Genomic DNA, 19,728 nt, shown 5'->3' with positions numbered 1-19,728 from the left:
TATTTATATATATATATAAATATAAATATATATATATATATATATATATATATATAAATATAAATAAATATATATATATATATATATATATATATATATATATATATATATATATATATATATATATATATATATATATATATATATATATATATATATATATATATATATATATATATATATATATATATATATATATATATATATATATATATATATATATATATGTATATATTTATTTATATTTATATATATATATATATATTTATATATATATATATTAATATATATGAAAGAATCTTACATGCAATAGAATTATCAGAATTTCTTAACAAGTTTAAATACATATCAAAATCTTTCCTGAAAATAAAAAAGTAGGGAGTTTTTTTTTTTTAATTATGAATGTAAAATTTAGCTCAGTAAAGCAATAAATTAATAATAAATTTACAATGAGAAGGGTCTAACTTCAAAGAATAACCAAAAAACACAATTTTGGGGGTTATACAGAAGTTTGGATATAAATATTTTTTAACAAATAAAATTTGAAAAATCAATCCAGAAGACTTTACAGTAAGTACAATCCCAAAACAAGTGATTAATAATCTCTTCATACTGAAGGCAAAAAGAGCAATTGGGTGAAATACTACTGTTAAATTTAGCAAGTTTATGATTTATCGGATAACAGTTATGGATCATTTTAATAGAAACTTCGACAACTTTATTTGATAAGAAGAATTTTTGTCGAAGAAGCCAAAAAAAAAAAAAAATAGCAGGATTTACGATGCTGATGACCGTTAAAACGCGTCATCGCCGTCTTTAAAAAAAAAAAAAAGTGTCCGTTTACGCGCTCCTCTCCTTTAGGGGGCGGAATGCGCCCAGATCGCCGCTTGCAGAATGTGTCGTGTGACAAAGAAGAAAACACTCCTCAGCTTTGGATCAAAGGTAGCACTAGCACCATAGCAAACAAACCTACGATAGTATTTGGTCTCCATGGTGCTTCTCAAAACACGTTGCGCGCTGAACCCTGGACAGGCCGGAGACGATAGCAGAGAAAGCACGCGCACGTAACGCGATGAGCGCGAGAATTAGCATCTGCTGTGAACGCAAGCTACTCAGCTAGCTGCTTCTAATAGGCATTACCTCTTTTTTGTCCTTCATCAGTTTAGTGGCTCGGTTGTCAACAACAGTGTAGCTAATACGGGTTGTTGCTGCTACGTTGCGTTTTCCTGTTAGCCTTTCCTTCAGTCGGACAGTGTGTTAGATTTAATGCCAGTTCCGACAAAGAAAAGTTCATCGGACAGCATGGAAATTGTACATGAGACCGCATCGTAGCGCTTAGTGGACTTCGTTCAACATCGATATTTGGGTAAGATCGCACCTGTACGAGCCTGTTGAAGCCAGAAATAGAAGATCACGACCTGCATCATGTCCGAGGACGCCGGCGTGGACAGGTTCATTAAGGTAAGCTCATTCAACCGAAGTAAACAGTTCAGCCTTTCCATTTCTGTAGTATTTCCATTAATTAACAGCTGTCTGTACATTGTCTTGCATGTCACACGACAACTAACCAAAATGAGTAAATCAAAACTATTATCGATTTGAGTTAATGTATCTGTATATTATCATTATCAGGAAAACATTACACGAGCTGTTCTAGTATCGCAGATCTTTACAGTATTTTAATGTCATCTGAGGTCATTTTCACTGCAATGCATCAGTGAGACGCGCGATGGCGCTATTTGTTATTTTAGTTTTTATTTTAGGCTATTGAACATGTATAACAGCAAATACACGGTTACAATTCAAAACAGAATTTAACAACACAATAACAATACAGTTAGTCCACGGTTCAATACATACCTCGGTTTTTAACCACGGTTTTCGGTTCGGTTCTGATGGCTTGTCACATCAGTTTTTTGCTATTTTTAAGCGACAGGAACAGCAAGAGGTTAAGGAGAAAAAAGAATATTGTTTTCTTTCTTTATTTTACTTAAAAGAATTGAAAACCCTTACTTAAACTTAACTTTACTTTAAAAAAACCCTTGTACACATTCCTAGTGTATTGTATAATATAAAATAAAGATTAACACTGGCAGCTCAGAGCTGTACAGCAGCATTTAAGTATGAAATTTAATGAATAAATGTAAAAATAAAACACTACATAGACTTCACTATAAAATATACATTGATTCTTATTAAAGCTACTGTATTAGTTTTTCAGTCAAGAGCAGTGAGTGATTTTCTTTGTCTTTTGTTGTTGTATTAACATTAAAGGGATAGTTCACTCAAAAATGAAAATTCTGTCATCGAGAAATGAATACAGGTTTGGAACAATATTAGAGTGAGTAAATAATGACACAATTTTAGAGGTGAACTGTCCCTTTAAGGATTGCGCGTTCACTATAGGCTGCGCCGCTGTCAATTAAAGGTCCTGTTCTTCGTGATCCCATTTTTCAAACTTTAGTTAGTGTGTAATGTTGCTGTTAGAGCATTTATAATACCTGTAAAATTATAAAGTTCAATGCCAAAAGTTCAATGCCAAGCGAGATATTTTATTTAACAGAAGTTCCCTTTCAAAGCCTACAGCGAACGGCTGGTTTGTTCTACATCCTGGTACATCCTGCTTTAATGACGTCAGTAGAACAATTTTGTCGACTAACCTCCGCCCACAAGAGTACGCGAAAAAGGGGGCGTGGTCTTGTTGCTCCCGCGTGGATAAGAGGAAGTGTTGCGTTCGGTTGCGTTCGTATAGTTTGTTTGTCGCCATGTCGTCGAGACGCTGTTATTTTCATCCCAGAGTCAAATCACCTTTGTTTGGCTTCCCCAGGGACGCTGTACTTAGAGATCATTGAGCGCATGCATCCCCGTTATGGTGAGAGGCGCGACCTTTCCGGTAACGTGCGCTCTGCGTGCGCTAAGCTGCTGTCGAATCACAACACGGGAACCGCTGGCACAATCAGAACTCGTTACGTGTTTCTGAAGGAGGGACTTCATAGAACAGGGAAATCTTTCAAGCCGTTTTGAGGACAGTGAAAACAGCGGTAGACAGATAAGTAAATTGTGTGAAAAATACTGTTTTTTTACACGCGAAACATGAACACATGTTATATTGCACACTGTAAACACAATCAAAGCTTCAAAAAAACACGAAAAACGGGACCTTTAAAGACCTGCACGCATCTAATATACAGACACACCGATTTTACTTTCACTTTAGACATAACCGACTGTGTTTATGTTAACCTTGTGTGTATTTGACAATTTTAGTGAAGTAAGACGACTACTTAGTCCAGTAATCACGTGTTTGACAGACGTTTAGTGCGCGCGCTCTGAAAAGCACATGTTTAACCGGAAAGGCTTTAAAACGCATGCAAATAATGAACTTTGTTGATTGTGAATAACTCTAGTGTTCTGTGAGTATAACTCCACCACTAATGTGTGATGTGAATGTATGTCGCGTTGTTCAGTATTGGGGTGGAGGCAAATTACAGAATTTGTAGAAAATTATTAATTAATAATTAATTAAATGACAAACCGAAAAAAACGCAATTCACAAGCGCGTATTGAACCGTGAAGGCCGTACCGAACGGTTCAATATTATATTGAGTACTGTGGCATCCCTAATAGAAAGGGAGTAAAATTAACAAACAAAACAAACCAAACATTGAGCCAGGGGTAACATAACATTTAAAATAAATTAGAGAAAAAAATGCCGTTTTTTGTTTTGTTATAAAAAGGCATAACCATTATACTTTGTGCTCCGCTTAAAGGACTTTAAAGTTTTGACTTTGCTGGAAGAAGAGATATTCTCCAAATAGCATTTCAAGTCTCTACAAAAAAATAATAAAAAGAGGTTTAACAAATTTGCGCTTGTGTATTAAAAACTTGGCTGGAAAAATAGATTTATACGAAAATACTTGTCTTTTATATTCTAATCCAAATAAGACGTCCTTAAACTCCAAAGAACATTGTCTAAGAAAGAAACACGTGAAAGGTTTGTTAATGATTATATATGTATATACCTGAATATGCTATATAACAGGGGTCCGTTCTTCGTACGTCGCTAACTCAGTTAGCTGGATTTGATTGTTGACGATTTGACATGATCTTGGATTAATTGGTTCCTCGACGCTCATCCTGGACTTGCTGTCATAGCAACAGGTCCGTAAGCTTAAACCTGCTCGCGAGCTTATTTCATGTAAACAGGATTAGATTGCATCTTGAGGTGATACTTAAAATCTGTCCCAGCCACTGCTACTTTATTTAGTGATGCACCGATTATGATTTTACATGGCCGATTCCGATACCGATTTTTTTCAAGAAAACTGGCCGATTCCGATACCGATTATTTTTTTTTTACTCAATAAAAGAATGAAATTATACATGAACAAGATGTTTATTTGGTATTTAACAGGCTAAATTGGCTTTTGGCTAATGAAAACAAGTCCGCAATCTGAAATTAACGGGAAATTGAATTGGAAATTCTCTTCCCTCAGTTCTCCAGTTTCCGTATGTAACACACAAGTGACATGTTCGCGAATGATTGCAATATAGGCGAATGTGCACTTCCGGAAAAATCGGCAGAAAAATACAAATAAAACCGGCCGGTTGCCGATCGCGCGGCGCTACAAAACAAAAACCGTCCGGTTCCAATTTTTGGCCGGTCAACCGGTGCATCCCTAACTTTATTACAAGAGTTCATTACTGAACCAGGGGCAATAATAATAACTTTAAATAATAATAATAATAATAATATACAAATTTTAAATTGTATATGTATATGAGAATGTATATAATATTATAATGTTGTGTATAATACTATAGACACAGCCACTTGATTGAGCGATTTATTTGTGATGGAATAATTACTTTATAATTTTATTGGAGGTTTACACACGTTGTACAGTTAATCTGAGCCGTGCATTAATTTAAATGATGACGGATATTATGGGAGTGGCTTGATGCAGATAATTTGATCTTGACCCTTAAGAAACTTTAATACTGTCACGTTACAAATCTGCTTCGAATTGAATTAAAAATGTAATTACAACATTGAAATAAAAATGTAAAAGGTGTACAAATACTCAAAGCTAGCTTGATATTGCTAGCCGTTCCGCAATTGCCTACCCTGCATTTTAAAGGGTTTGTTCACCGAAAAATATAAATCAGCCCATGATTTACTCATCCTCAAGCCATCCTAGGTGTATATGACGTTCTTCTTTCAGACGAACACAGTGGGAGTTATATTAAAACATGTCCTGGCTCTTCTAAGCTTTATAATGACAGTGAATGGGAGCCCAAAATTTAAAAATCCAAAAAAGTGCATCCATCCATTGGGTTTGTGTAAGAAAAAATTCCATATTTATCACATTATAAAGTTAAATATCTAGCTTCTGTCAGACCACATTCTGTATTCAACTTCCGAAGAAAGTGTAACGCCTCTCGCTGTTCAAAACGCTTCCCCTACGCCCGATGTCATCGTCGCGTCAGTCACGCTTTTTTGTTGAATATGGAAGGTGCTCCGGCGGAAGCTAGATATTTGACTTTATAACGTGTTAAATATGGATATTTTTCTTACACAAACGCATGGCTTCACTTCAGAAGGCCTTTATTAACCCCTGGAGCCGTGTGGAGCAGTTATATGATGGATAGATGCACTTTTTTGGGCTTCAAATTTTCGGCTGCCATTATAAAGCGTGGATGAGCCAGGAAATTTATTAATATAACACAGATTGTGTTCGTCTGAAAGAAGAATGTCATATACACCTAGGATGGCTTGAGAGTAGGGCTGTAATCAACCAAAGAAAATCTTGGTCGACTGAAGTCCTGAAATTTTCGACTAAAAAGGATGTAAAAACGTTAAATTAATTAGCTGCGCAGTACTTGTGTTAATTGCAGTGTTAATTTTGACAGCAAATGTTTGATTTAGTTTTAGTCATAGTCTTTTGACTAAAATGCCATTTAGTTTTAGTCATATTTTAGTCACCTGAATTGTTTTTAGTTTTAGTCTAGTTTTAGTCGACTATATATCATAAGATTTTAGTCGACTAAATCTACAGTAGATTCAGTCTCCTAAAATCTAATGAGTTTAGTTAAATTGTAAAACATTAAGCATTTAAGCATTACATAACCGACTGTCACTTGAACTGAAATTTTGACATCATTTTGTATTTGACATTAAGAATACACGAAACAGAGCTCAATTCCCTTTTTTGTTTGTTTTTTAAAAACATCTATATAGTTTTAATAACTTTGAATTTCTGCTTTAGTTAGTAGGCCATATCAGGTTAAGCTAAAGCTTCAAATAAGTTTATTTATATTTTTAATTTCAGTTAACATTTATTTAATTTCAAGTAATGAAGATTTTTAGTGAACTATTATAACCCTGATACTTTGATACTTTATTGAATATGTGTCAAATACTGGTCTTTCCTCCTGACTATGAATTAAATGTGAATGAAATTAAATACAGTTTATTGTGTAACCATAAACAAATATATAACGCGTGACTTTTAATTACAAACAAGTTCGAAATACACATTGACTCTTATTTTGAAATGTCTGTGCCTTACAGTTGCTGGAGCTCATTCAAGTTCAGGAGATACAATATTCGTTGTTACAACCGTCTAAAACATATTACTATATAAACATCGTAAAGTAAACATTGTCATTATTCATCAGCATTAGTTCATAAACAATTGCCTGGCATAAATGTGTGCTATTCATTGATTTTGAACCGCTCTGGAGCTGGATTGGGGATGCGTGAGCCTGAAGAGCGTGATATCGTAGCCTATGACTTCCGAAAATATAGTACTATGTTGTCAACTAGTGATATCATCACAAGAACTTTTGAGGAATATGCAACATAATTTAGACAATTGTTTTTGTCATATGTATTATAATAACTGACAGACACTATAATTTCAGCCGCTCTGTGCAGCTCGAACACAGGATCAGCTCAGCTTCGCGGCTGAGACACAACTAGGGGTGCTCCGATTGATCGGCAACCGATCTCTATCTGCCGATAATCGCTTCGGGATGATTGATCGGCGGTCTCTAAAAAGGCCGATCTCATGAACCGATCTCATGCTGACGACACATAAAAACCCGCACCTGCCGTGAGAGCTAGGGTATGATATGCAACACCGTCTCATTCTCTTTCCAGCGCGGGTAAAATAATTATAATGCTGAAGAGGTACAATTCATATTTCTATATTAGATAACTTGCGCAGTCATTTGAAAACTTTCTGTGAGACGTAAGTTCACAAACAGCGTGAGTGAATCATCGCGTGCGCACGCTCTCTCTCTCCCTCAAAATGCTCAAATGGCTTCACATCAGCGCATCTGCACTAAAATTGAGCTGCTCAGTTGACACAGGATTTGCCACTTTGCACAACTGAGGCAGTGTCGCATCGTTACTAAAGTTTATCATTTGCATTTATTTTTAAGTCTTGCCAGTGTTCAAACCGCTCAGCACTCGCGCGCTCTCCAGACCGTGAGCGCGCGCACAAATACACACACACACACAGGCCATCTCACAAAAAGCTTGCGAGTACAAATTGCGCTGAAATGGTCAGATACACACAAATGTATGTACTAAATTACCGTCTTGACTAGGGATGCACCGAATATTCGGCCACCGAAAGACTTTTATCACCGAAACAACACGGCCGAAATGTTGTTCATGACGTAAACAGAAACCACGACCTGCACGTGCTTGTCTGAAGCAACATGTCTGCGGTGTGGACGCATTTCAGTATATCTGAGAAACACCCACATCTGCTCCATGCACAAGCACTGACAGCGAAAGAAACTCTGAGAGTAAGAGCTACTCTTTAGCGAGAACTGTTCAGTGCAGCAGCTCATGTTCTCGATGAGAAGAGGACCAGACTTCACTGTGAAACCCAACGGTTTCCCAATGCAATCTTTAACAGTGGGCATGTTTTAAGCGCGGAACACACTTCAATCCGAGTCCCCACACCAACATCGATCAACATGTATCACGAAATTCAAACGATAAATGCCGTTTTGACACTCTTTAATGTGGCATCACTGATCACATCACAGTTCAAGCAGCGGCGCGCGCGTGTGAACGCGATCATCTGTGAGCGCGATCGATCATCTCATCCTAAAGAATAAACATGAATGAACATCTAAGGTGTGTTGAGGATACATTACAATTTACTGTCACGTATCATATGTGGTGTAATCGCTCAATCAGTGTTTCAACGGCGGAAAGACCTCAATAAAACTGCTTGAGAACTAAACTAAACAATGTCATGTAGCATCACATTTACCTCAGGCAATCATTCAGTGTCCACAGAATTTATTCACTAGAGTAAATCAACTCTTTCACTAAATATATGCACTATATTAGCCGTTATATTCATTATATTCTACTTAACCTGTTAATGATATCTTGATTATTTCATGTATGTTTAAATAAACCTGTGAAGAAAATGACAGACTCTGTGTATTATTATATTTCAACAACGAATTGGATAAAAAACTATTTTATAATTAGATTTAGAAGTTATTGCAAAAACTTCCTTATGTGAAGTTTACATGTTTGCGTACTGTGTGATTTGAGTGTTGATTATTAGACCTAAAAATAAATAGCAACTGAATTTAGGCTAATAGTTTGGGCTCTGTTGTTAACCTTTAACGTTAATGTGCAAGCATTGCAATTGCATAAATTAATATTAAAGTTAGGCTAGTACGCAGTCATAGCCATAAATGCAATGGTACTAATAATTGGCATAATTTCTTTCGATGTTTCGGTTTTCGGCCTTGGTTTCCTCTTTTTCGGTTTTCGGTTTCGGCCAAGAATTTTAATTTCGGTGCATCCCTAGTCTTGACGAGTATGCACGTAAACCCCGTCGTGACTCGCAAGTGAACGTTTGTGCAACTGCATGTAACCGTATCCGTGTTCGCTCTTAAAGTGACAGCTGTCGAATAAACTGCTGCTGTCTCTGAGTTTCTCTTTGTCTTGTGTTGTTTGATGAACGTTTATGACACTCACTGCTCTTGAATGACTAACTTTTGCAACATTAAGTGTAAGGATTAATCTAATTTAATTTATTCAGGGAAGACCAATATTACAGTTTTTCTCAGTCGCTTTGGTACATTTCTCGAATCATCCTCGAGATTTGCAAAACAGTAAATGCATTTCTCAAAACAATTCGTACAAATAGCAAAACACCATGGATTACCTGCAAAAGCCAGTCTCTTGCTCAAAATCCTTAGTTCATCTCTCAAAAGTAAATATCTGTGTCAATGAACATGGCAATGCCATCAGAATGACAAGTCCTTGTGTCATTGTGTATGAATAAGACAGATGTTCTGATGTAAATATGGCTAAAATTTTGATGACAATTATTGTAAATTGTAGGTTACACCTTAGTGTATGTGGGAGTTTGAATGCAAGAGACTGGACAAGATTCACATTTATGCTTTTACTGTTTGTACTGTAATTTGTTGACAGATGTCATTGCATACAGAAAGGAAAAGACAGCCCTGCATAGCACAAAGAAAAAACCCCCCAGAAAAACAAAAGTAGAAATATGAACGTCTAACAGATATGTATAGAAATATGATTGACATTTTATGACAACTTGTTCAACCATTTTGCATGTAAAGACTTCTGCTATGAACTAATGCCTAAATGTTGTGGGGGGTGAGACTATTCAACAGAGACCCATTATAATACACTTTGTTCAACATGACATAAGCAACTGATAATGTAGGAAACAGCAGAGAATTGTACATAATCATTTGCATGGATTTACACAAGCATTTGCAACTTGTTGAAAGAAATGAGAAACTGCTTTTTTGATGTGCACAAGTGACACAATGATGTGAAGATTGAACAGGTAGCTTTGAGAATTTAAATTCTGATCTGAGAAATGTACCAAAGCGACTGAGAAAAACTGTAATTTACATTTGATTTCTTATTAAATGTCTTTAGTATTTCTTACCTCAATACTAATGTTAGACCTACCTGAAAATTTGTCTTTAAAAACAAAAATGCATTGCATGATCAAATATTTAGGTGAGATTAGGGATGAAACGGTATGGAAATTTAACATCACGATTATAGTGACCCAAATTATCACGGTTATCAATATTATCACGGTTTTGTTCAAATGAGATGAAAGCGTTCAAAAAGAACAGATGCACACACTTAAAACATTTAAACAAGTTTTATATTTGAAATCAACAAACAACAAATAAATCAAGCAGCTCTATGCACTTTTTTAAGCTAGATTCTATTCAGTGGGATTTCCTTCCTTATAATGGCCGTCGTCAATAGCAACGCATAACACAAATAATAATAATTTGTCGTAAATATAATCTCTAATATTATCTCTGTAAATATATTCAAGCAATATTCTCATCAGTGTTCAGCAATGATGCATTTTAATCTAGCATAATTTTGTGTAAGAGCCCAAACAGTAGGCCTATCCTTGTGAAATATGCATATTTCCATATGATTTGACAGTTTATTTTATTAAATATCAAAAGGTATGTATCATACCTGACACCTAGATGAACACCTTACAGTCAGTTTTATGACTGTCATTCCCTTCAAATGCTATTGAAGTTTGAAACGTGTATAACGTTACCAATGTTGTGTGTAACTTTAGAGACGGTCCCTAAATTCGCCAGCGTTATGCCAGTCATATCAGATGCGCTGTGGTTCTGCTGTTTGTTTTAAACCATTTTCGCTGCTGAAATACAACAAAAACAGTCGACCACGGTATGATGAATGAATCTCCTGCATACAGCACACGTTTATCTCTGCTTTGAGTAGATTTCAGCGAGTGAGAGCGGCGCGCGCTCTGAACAAAAACTCCGGTTGATATGAACGCCTCTGATTATGAGACGACGTCGCTTTCATAAACTCAATAGAAACACGTGTAAGTGGTTATAATGCGCAACGCGATTATAACAGATGGCTTTTGAGAAGACTATAATAAATTTAGGGTTAGTTTTATTTCTACAAATGGTGCAAACTCTTTTATAGATAAAAGATTCCCATTCCCTTGCCATTCTGTGATCGGCAGTCGGCAGATCATGATCTTGGTGATCGGCCCCAAAAATGCTGATCGGAGCATCTCTACTATTAACTTAAAGCTTTTACTCTTAAACACAAAAGGCACGTCCACTTTAATAAAAAATTAATATTTATTAAACAAGCCAGATCAAGAGCAGAAAAAACGCTCACAATTAAATAAATAATATACGGCAAACTAGCCTACCGGTTCTTCAATCTGTCCCTCTTCTCCAGTGGGTTGGGCTAATCCAAAAGAAGTGAAAACAAGGGGGGTGTTCTGAAGACTGACTGTTACCTGTGAAACATGGCTGCTCTGAAAACACCCCCATTCGCAATTAGTGCTTTCCACCTGATGAAATGGACGTGGCAAAAAATCGACCAATCAGAATTTTGGTCAAACCAGAACGTATCGACTAATAATCGACTGGGAGATTACAGTCCTATTTGAGAGTTGGTAAATCATGGGATAATTTTATTTTTGGGTGAACTATCCCGTTAAGTACGGAGTAGAGTGGCGCGATTCTGGGTAAAATGAGAATCCCCTTTTTATTTTTTAAATAGAGATTAGGGTTGTGCCGATGGCTGACTGACATCACGATGGAGCGCCACCGTCGTGATGCCACGCCCCCCATTGCGAGTCTTGTTGTGAGTGCGAAGCACACTAAATCCTTTTCTATAGTTAAAAACTTTGCAGGGATTGCCCTGAAAATTAAATTGAGAATATAACTAATGCATATATTCTATTTTAAATACTGTAGTCTATGCCAGATATAGCCTACATTTTGAAATAATAAACGAGGCTCAAACATCCATTTCAAGCATGCGTGTTTATTTCAGCACTTCCGTCAGTGAAACAACACACCACAGCCTGTTAAATATTTAAACAATTATCAGTAAATAATGGTAACCTAAAGAATATAAGAAAATTAAATATTAAAAAAATAACTTCATTTCCCCTCAATGATGCGTCCCCTCCGCTCTGCGCGAGATGAAACACGAGCTGGATAGACACCTTCTCGAATATCTTCGTCTTCATGTTTTCTCATGATCTTGCAAAGCAACACTTGTTGTAAAAGTTCTGAAGAGCGTATTTTATCTTCCACAGGGTCAAGCCATTTAAGCTATGTTTGATTATTCACTGCCAGAGAAAACTAAACTAAAATGGCCTGGTGTGAAATGCGCTATTCAAATAAACTTGACGCGCCTTACCAAGTCTAATAACAAGCACAAACTGTGTTAAATAAAATTAAGTAAAAAGGTAGCCTATTCGTCCTACAATGTTTTTCTACTTTCCCACAGTAAAGGACGTGAATGGGTATAATAGACTTAATTATAAACAAACGAAAGGAAGAAACGTTTATAATTCCCTGCGAAATGAGTGCGGCGCGAGTGAAGATTTGAGAAAAGAAACGAGATGTATGTCCATGTGGGATAAAATGGACTAACGTTAGGCCTATTGTTAAAATTCACGGAAATCGCAAAACAGAATAAAAAAGCTGACAAATCTTGAATTGGGCTCAGCTACCTCTCTCATTCGGCATGAATCCATTCATGGCTGCGAATTTACTTCCTTTGTAAACAAAGCTTTGTGCTTCACTCTGTATTATTCACGTAAAACAGCATTAACATACAAAACACTGGCGAAATTATAGTTTTGAATTAGAAAATGGTATTTATGTAAAGATATATTAAAATAAAAAGTGCACAACTCTTCTTAAGTGGAAGGAAGCTACTTTTTTTTAACCTCACGTGCAACCTAGCGCAGATGAGTCATTATTTGGGTTCGAAAAATAACGAAATTATAGTTTTTAAGTAGAAAATAGTATTTATGTAAAGAGATGGTAAAATACAGATATAGTAAATTATATATTTGTATTAATAAAAAAAACGACGATATCATCGTCCATCACAATGTTTTACTGTAAACATCGTCAACTGCCAATTTAGGAGACATCGCCCCAACCCTAATAGAGATCACGATTCTCCCACTATTCTGAATACACAACTAAACAAAACATGTAATTTACAACAGATTCTAACAAAATGTTAATTGCTTCTGTTTATATTCTATATGTCTTACAGTATATATGCAGTCTATTAAAAACGAAACTTGAATAAAAAAATGTCCGTTTGAATGAATGATTCAGGGACTCGCTCATAAAGTGAAAATGGAAAGGGAAGGGATCTGAAACAGAAACTAGAAATTAAGCTATGAAAAAGAATAAATGTAACCATCTGGACAGAACCATCAGTTTTCTTCAAATTTCAAAGCACCCGGGTAACAAGGGGTCTACAGCTTATTGTCTCTGTTTGGTTAGTTACATTTATGATTCTTGAAATGCCTTAGCCATTGAACGGGCGTCCGGATGCTGTCTCAGGAGAAAGTCTTGATGGTGTTGAAGTTGCAATCCATTTCTTCTGCGTTGAACGAAGAAATGATGATGAACTAGCGGTGTTAGTTTGACTCTGTTATGGTCGAGGAAGTTACAATGGCCCCGCACCGGGGGAAAGGTCCCACTGTCGGACTGGATGTCTCCAGTCTTTTCACACGAACCGCAACCAGGAGGAGGAGGAAGAAGAAGAGAAGGGTCACTGGGACAGTGTCCTTTAACGTCTGTGGAGGTCACTCCTCCAGGGGGTCAGTGAGCCAATGGTAACTTAAACTTTCGGAGGGAAAGTTTAGGACCCTTTGTCTTTGAGCATGGTGTGCATATTAGAGTGTCTGGCAGTTTGTGTCCCTTCATACTCTGAATTAAAATAACAAGAATACAATGCTTGTTATGAGGAGGTGATGTACACCAATGTGAAGGGCATTAAATGAGGGTTATTTTGGGAGGAAGTATAGTAGAGCTGCACGATTAATCGTTAAAAGATTGCGCAGGGCTCGACATAAGCAATGGCCCGGGGCCAGTAAAAGAGTATGTCGGGCTATTTGAATGGCCAATCACTGGCCCGCGCGGGCAAAACAAACGTCATACCGTCAAAGAATTGCGAAGATGTTGGCTCTCAGTACCTCACCGATGTAGCATGTCGAAGGTAAGTTACTCAACTAGCTAGCTAATATATCACCTTAACTTTGCTCATAAATGATAGATCCAAAGTGCGAGTAGCCTACTTGACTTGTGTCATGAGTGAATTTGGGTGTCATTCCAAAGGCAGCGCGCGCGCGCGCTCTGAAACAGACAGAGACGAGTAAATTATACTTTCGGTTTCATGTGCACGTCAGGGATGGCTGACGCAAAACTGTAGTTCCGAAGTTTTGCGCGATCCGAAGCGCAGATGTTTCGAGTCGAACGATCCGAAGCGTGATTCAAAACACCTATGTCACGTGACTACGGCTAAATGAAGCCAAAAATATCTTATATAATGTGTATCTTTGTTAATTGTTTATCTTTAGTTTTTATATATATATATATATATAAAAACAAACAAACAATTAACAAAGATACACATTATATAGGCAAACACAGTGCTAACATTACTGGTCAGGCAATAAAAAATTCAGTTACAGTGACAATTTGGTTATTTTTGCATGTCTCCAGGGGCTCTCTAGCTCTTAATTCATTTACTCCATTTGCTGTAGGCTATTGATTAATCCTAATGTATACAATACATACAGCTTAATGGAAAAGTTTTCCTTATATTTCTTTCAGGGCCAATAAAAATATAGAAGGGGCCAGCAAACCTCTGATCTACTGGCCCCAGGGGCCAGTGGGAATTCTTTTTAATGTTGATGAGCCCTGGATTGCGATCTCGATTCTAAATGACAACGATTCCGCAATAACGCCTGTTACACATCGCACGCATCAGAGGAGCGTGAACAGCGTGTGCTTTGTCGCCGCTCCTGTTAAAGGATTACTTCAAAACGAACATTTCCTGATAATTTACTCACCCGAGGAATAGGGCCTTATCTGGCGAAGCCATCGGTCATTTAAAAAAAGAAAAAAGTATATACTTTGTGACCTGAACTGCTCATCTTGAGCATTTATACACAGAGTCTGTCATTTTCTTCACAGGTTTATTTAAACATACATGAAATAATCAAGACATCACTAACAGGTTAAGTAGAATATAATGAATATAACGGCTAATATAGGTAATATATTTAGTGGAAGAGTTGATTTCTCTAGTGAATAAATTCTGTGGACACTGAATGACTGCCTGAGGTAAATGTGATGCTACATGACATTGTTTAGTTTAGTTTACAAGCAGTTTTATTGAGGTCTTTCCGCCGTTGAAACACTGATTGAGCGATTACACCACATATGTTACGTGACAGTAAGTTGTAATGTATCCTCAACACACCTTCAGATGTTCATTCATGTTTATTCTTTAGGAAGAGATGATCGATCGCGCTCATGCGCGCGGCCGCTTGAACTGAAGCGCCTATACAGTAATCAGTCACTTCATATTTAAGAGCGTCAAAACGCCATTTATCGTTTTAATTTTGTGATTTAAAATGGCCTGAATACTTAATATGTTCGTGTGGGAACTCGGATTGAAGTGTGTTCCGCGCTTAAAACAAGCCGACTGTGAACTGTAAAAGATTGCGTTCGGCAACCGTTCGGTACACACACGCACCGAGCCAGAACGGTTCGGTATGAATGCGTACACCGTTACACCCCTACTAGATATAGACTGAAGTACCGCTCCTGTGTTTACAAAGCGTACGTGCGAAGTCTAATATAAACGTCCTTTAGCAAAAAAAGGTTAAACCACAATGTCAGACGATTTTGAAGTAGAAGATGGAGTTTTTTTTGGTAAACGGTGTTTGTAATAGTCCTCGCACCCCTGGAATGTTTTCCTCAAAAAACGTAATTTCTTTCGACTGAGACAGACATGAACACTTCGGATGAGATGGGGGAGAGTAAAATATAAAATTTTGAAGTGAACTAATCCTATAAAGCTGCAGTCCATAACTTTTTATGGTTAAAATTATCCAAAATCATGAGTACATAACCATCCAGTGTTCAAATCTCCTTAACGTAGCCCGATTCTATAATTTGAGTGGTACTGGTGGATTTCTGTAGAAAATTCAAGCAAAAATTTTGCGTCATTACGTCACGTCTGTAATAAAGGAGGAGTCCCGGCTAGTAGTGGGTGAGGATGCTGCAGGTGGCGGATCATTTATATAGCCTTTTCTCACAGCAGCTGGAGTAATTAAACATTTTGGTGGCGGATTGTAATCCAGAAAGGACCTATACAAATCATCAGTGACAACTGGAGATTCACCCATAGTCAAAAGCAAAAGATTAGACTGTACGGAAATTAAAATCTACAGATAAGGCTAATAACACTTAAAGGGTTAGTTCACCCAAAAATGAAAATTCTGTCATTATTTACTCACCCTCATGTCGTTCGACACCCGTCAGACCTCCGTTCATCTTCAGACACAAATGAAGATATTTTAGTGTAAATCTGATGGCTCTGAAAGGCCTCCATTGGCACAATGGCACGGTTCACTCTCAAGACCCTTAAAAGGTACTAAAGACGTCGTTACAAAGTCCATCTCATTACAGTGGTTCTAAAATAACTTTATGAAGCGACGAGAATAGTTTTTGTGCGCAAAAAAACCCTAAATAACGATTTATATCATGATGACCGATTTCAAAACACGGCATCATGAAGCTTCGAAGCGTTATGAATCAGTGAGTCGATTCAGCGGTTTGAATCGCCAAAGTCACGTGATTTCAGCAGTTCGGCGGTTTGACACGCGATCCGAATCATGATTCGACTCACTGATTGATAACGCTTTGAAGCTTCATGATGCATTACTTTGAAATCGGTAATCACTATATAAGTAGTTATTTAGGTTTTTTTTGCACACAAAAACTATTCTCGTCGCTTCATAAAGTTATTGTAGAGCCACTGTAGTGAGATGGACTTTGTAACGACGTCTTTAGTACCTTTTATGGGTCTTGAGAGTGTAAAGAACATTGTGCCAATGGAGGCCTTTCAGAGCCATCAGATTTCAACTAAAATATCTTCATTTGTATTCCGAAGATGAACGGAGGTCTTACGGGTGTCGAACGACATGAGGGTAAGTAATTAATGACAGAATTTTCATTTTTGGGTGAACTAACCCTTTAATAATTTGCAAGGTTTGGTGTTGGTGTGATATGAGCTAAGTGATCATTAGATCGATAGTGTGAGTTATTGTAATGCTTTTTTTTCCTCAGTCGGTCAGACTAAAAGTGGCAGACATGTTACTTGTTCAGATGTCATTTTCCGGTAAAACTCTTAATTTGGACGTAGAATCTGTAGTTCCGAAGTACAGTGTCCACACACACTCCTCAAAACATTAGACTTATCTGCGCTGAGGAGCCGCGACGACGCACAATCCATGTAAAGATGACAATTGCAGGTTTCAAACAGAGATGGCGACAAAGAGGCAAAACTTACGGACTGCATCTTTAATGAATGAGACGGTCATCCCGCTTCCTATGTGAATGCTTTCATTCATTGATATGGGCATCGACAAAACACGTGCTGCTCGCCTTAGGCTTTAGGGACTTTGGTTAACCTTTGAAAGTATGATCGTCACATTGCAACTTTCAAATCTGCGTTTGCGCTGTCACTGATCCAGAGGAGAGCAGCTGTCATGTAAATGTACAGAATGATGCAACTTCACGAACAGATAATCTTTTCAACTGCACATTATCGTTATTTATGTATTACAAACATTTTAAATGACGTGATAGAAGTTAACTGGGTCAAAAGTTTATAGTTTCATCTTTTGAAAGTATTTTGGCACGTGTATGTATTGAATTGCATATTGACAAGCGAGTGTAAAAAAGCATTGAATCGTTCATTTAAAAGATTCACAGATGCTGATTCATCCAAAAAGATGCACATAATTTTTGTAATTATTTAGTTCAAATTAATATATATTTTAAATAAAAGCAATGAACATTTAGTCAGAAGCTCTGGTTTGCATGTTACTTTGTTTAGTTGGAAGAATCGCAACCTCCATTTTACACATTAAAAATCGTGATTCTCAATTGATCTAGAATCGTGCAGCTCTAAAGCATAGTATAGATGAGTTTACATTAACTAGTGGCTCTATCATAACGCATGCATAAAACAGTATACAATACAAAAGACACTATACAAGACAGTAATAATCATACTCACAATGTCCTGGGGATATGCATGTTCATTCATAGAAGGTTTGCCTATGAATTAATGGTAAGAAGTCCTTTTTTATGGGCATTATGTGTCTTTTGGCCTGTACTTTTGCATGTGGACACCTTCCCTTACCTGGAATGTCTCTGAGGTCCACTAGTTGATGAGCCAGGGGGAATAAAGACTGATAATGGTCAGTGGAAGAGCAGACATCTCGGCGCCTGCTTAGGCATTTGCTTTTTACAGTCGTGAGGCGTCTGTTGGATTATTCATTAAATATAATGAATAATTGTGTGTCTGATTGGTCCAAATGCTACATCATGATTCACAGTGCAGAAACCAACTGTTTCAAAGCAACTACTACTTGAGGCAAAATAATCAATTATAAATAATGCATAATATATAATCATTTATATGTACTGTTTAAGTAATGTTGGTGGAGTGATTGCATGAGCTGTTCCCAAATGCTCTTTGTGTTCTTATTATAGGAAACATCCATCCTGGAAGAGTATAACATCAATTGGACACAGAAGCTGGGAGCTGGGATCAGTGGTCCTGTGAGGTATGTCCAGTTTGAAGGGTATATTGTAAGGTCATATTTGTGTAAAATAACACTGGAGAGTAGTTGTATGTGTTTTCCTGTAAACACTGGAACAAAATCAATTAATCTGTTCAACATGTTCAGAGGTCTTCTGCTTCTGCCGCTTAAAATGGCTCAACACTGATATTAAAAATGTTTATTTATAATTTATTATAATTATAGACAAACCTAGCATCATGAATGAGTAAATTAAAATATAGCCCTTTTCGGACAGTCTCATTTTCAGCATTTACAGGGGCTAGTCTAATATTATTTCTGTGGTTTTTTTTTTATTGCCATCTGAATCCAGAATGTCAGTGTTGTTCTCCCACCACCTGCATAAACTTTTTTTTGTTATTTTGACAAACACCAAGGTCATGTGGTAATTTAATTGCCTTCTGAATTCACATCTCTGAGTTTACAAGTTTAAAAGTCACTTTTTAAATCCAAAAAATATAAACCAAGCAGCTTTGTTTACCTCATGTAAATAAGCGGTTTGCATTAACTTGATTACGCTAATTTCCAATTTTTTTAAATTACATAATTTTTAAATAAAATGCAAGACCGAAAACCATTTCAAATATAGTGTGTCTAGCTTGACATGAGAAACAATTACCATCCAAATAGGGCTTATGATAGATTTTATGCTCCTATTGAATTGTGTTCACTTTCAGACGGAGAATTGATAGTGTTGATGAAATAAGGGCAGTTTGCATACGTATTAAATGTAGTAGTGATCAGTGGTGGAAAGAGTACTGAAAAAGCATACTCAAGTAAAAGTACTGTTAGTTGTCAAAAAATGTAGTGCAAGTAGAGTAAAAGTACCTGTCCTAAATACTACTGAAAGTAGGAGTAAAAAGTAGTATTATGCTCAATGTTATTCCACCATATACCCTGCCAATTAAAAATGTAGTTTACTCTTTTATGGATGATTCTCAGTAAGAACAAAAAAAAAAATGAGATCAAC

The 19,728-nt window shown here is 36.7% G+C and overlaps 1 protein-coding gene across 1 annotated transcript in view; it reads left to right on the top strand.

Moving 5' to 3' along the window:
• The first annotated feature begins 877 nt into the window (after nt 1-877).
• Nucleotides 878-19,728, top strand: part of mapkapk5 (MAPK activated protein kinase 5) — a 54,421-nt gene continuing 35,570 nt past the window's right edge. The window contains exons 1-2 of the mRNA XM_079815921.1: nt 878-1,461; nt 18,670-18,743. Coding sequence (XP_079672047.1) covers nt 1,426-1,461; nt 18,670-18,743 — 110 coding nt within the window. The 5' untranslated portion in view covers nt 878-1,425. The remainder of the gene's footprint in view (nt 1,462-18,669; nt 18,744-19,728) is intronic.

The sequence above is a fragment of the Gobio gobio genome (genome assembly GCF_949357685.1).
Source record: "Gobio gobio genome assembly, chromosome: 4".
Lineage (NCBI taxonomy): Eukaryota > Metazoa > Chordata > Actinopteri > Cypriniformes > Gobionidae > Gobio > Gobio gobio.
This window is presented reverse-complemented; position numbering and strand designations above follow the sequence as displayed.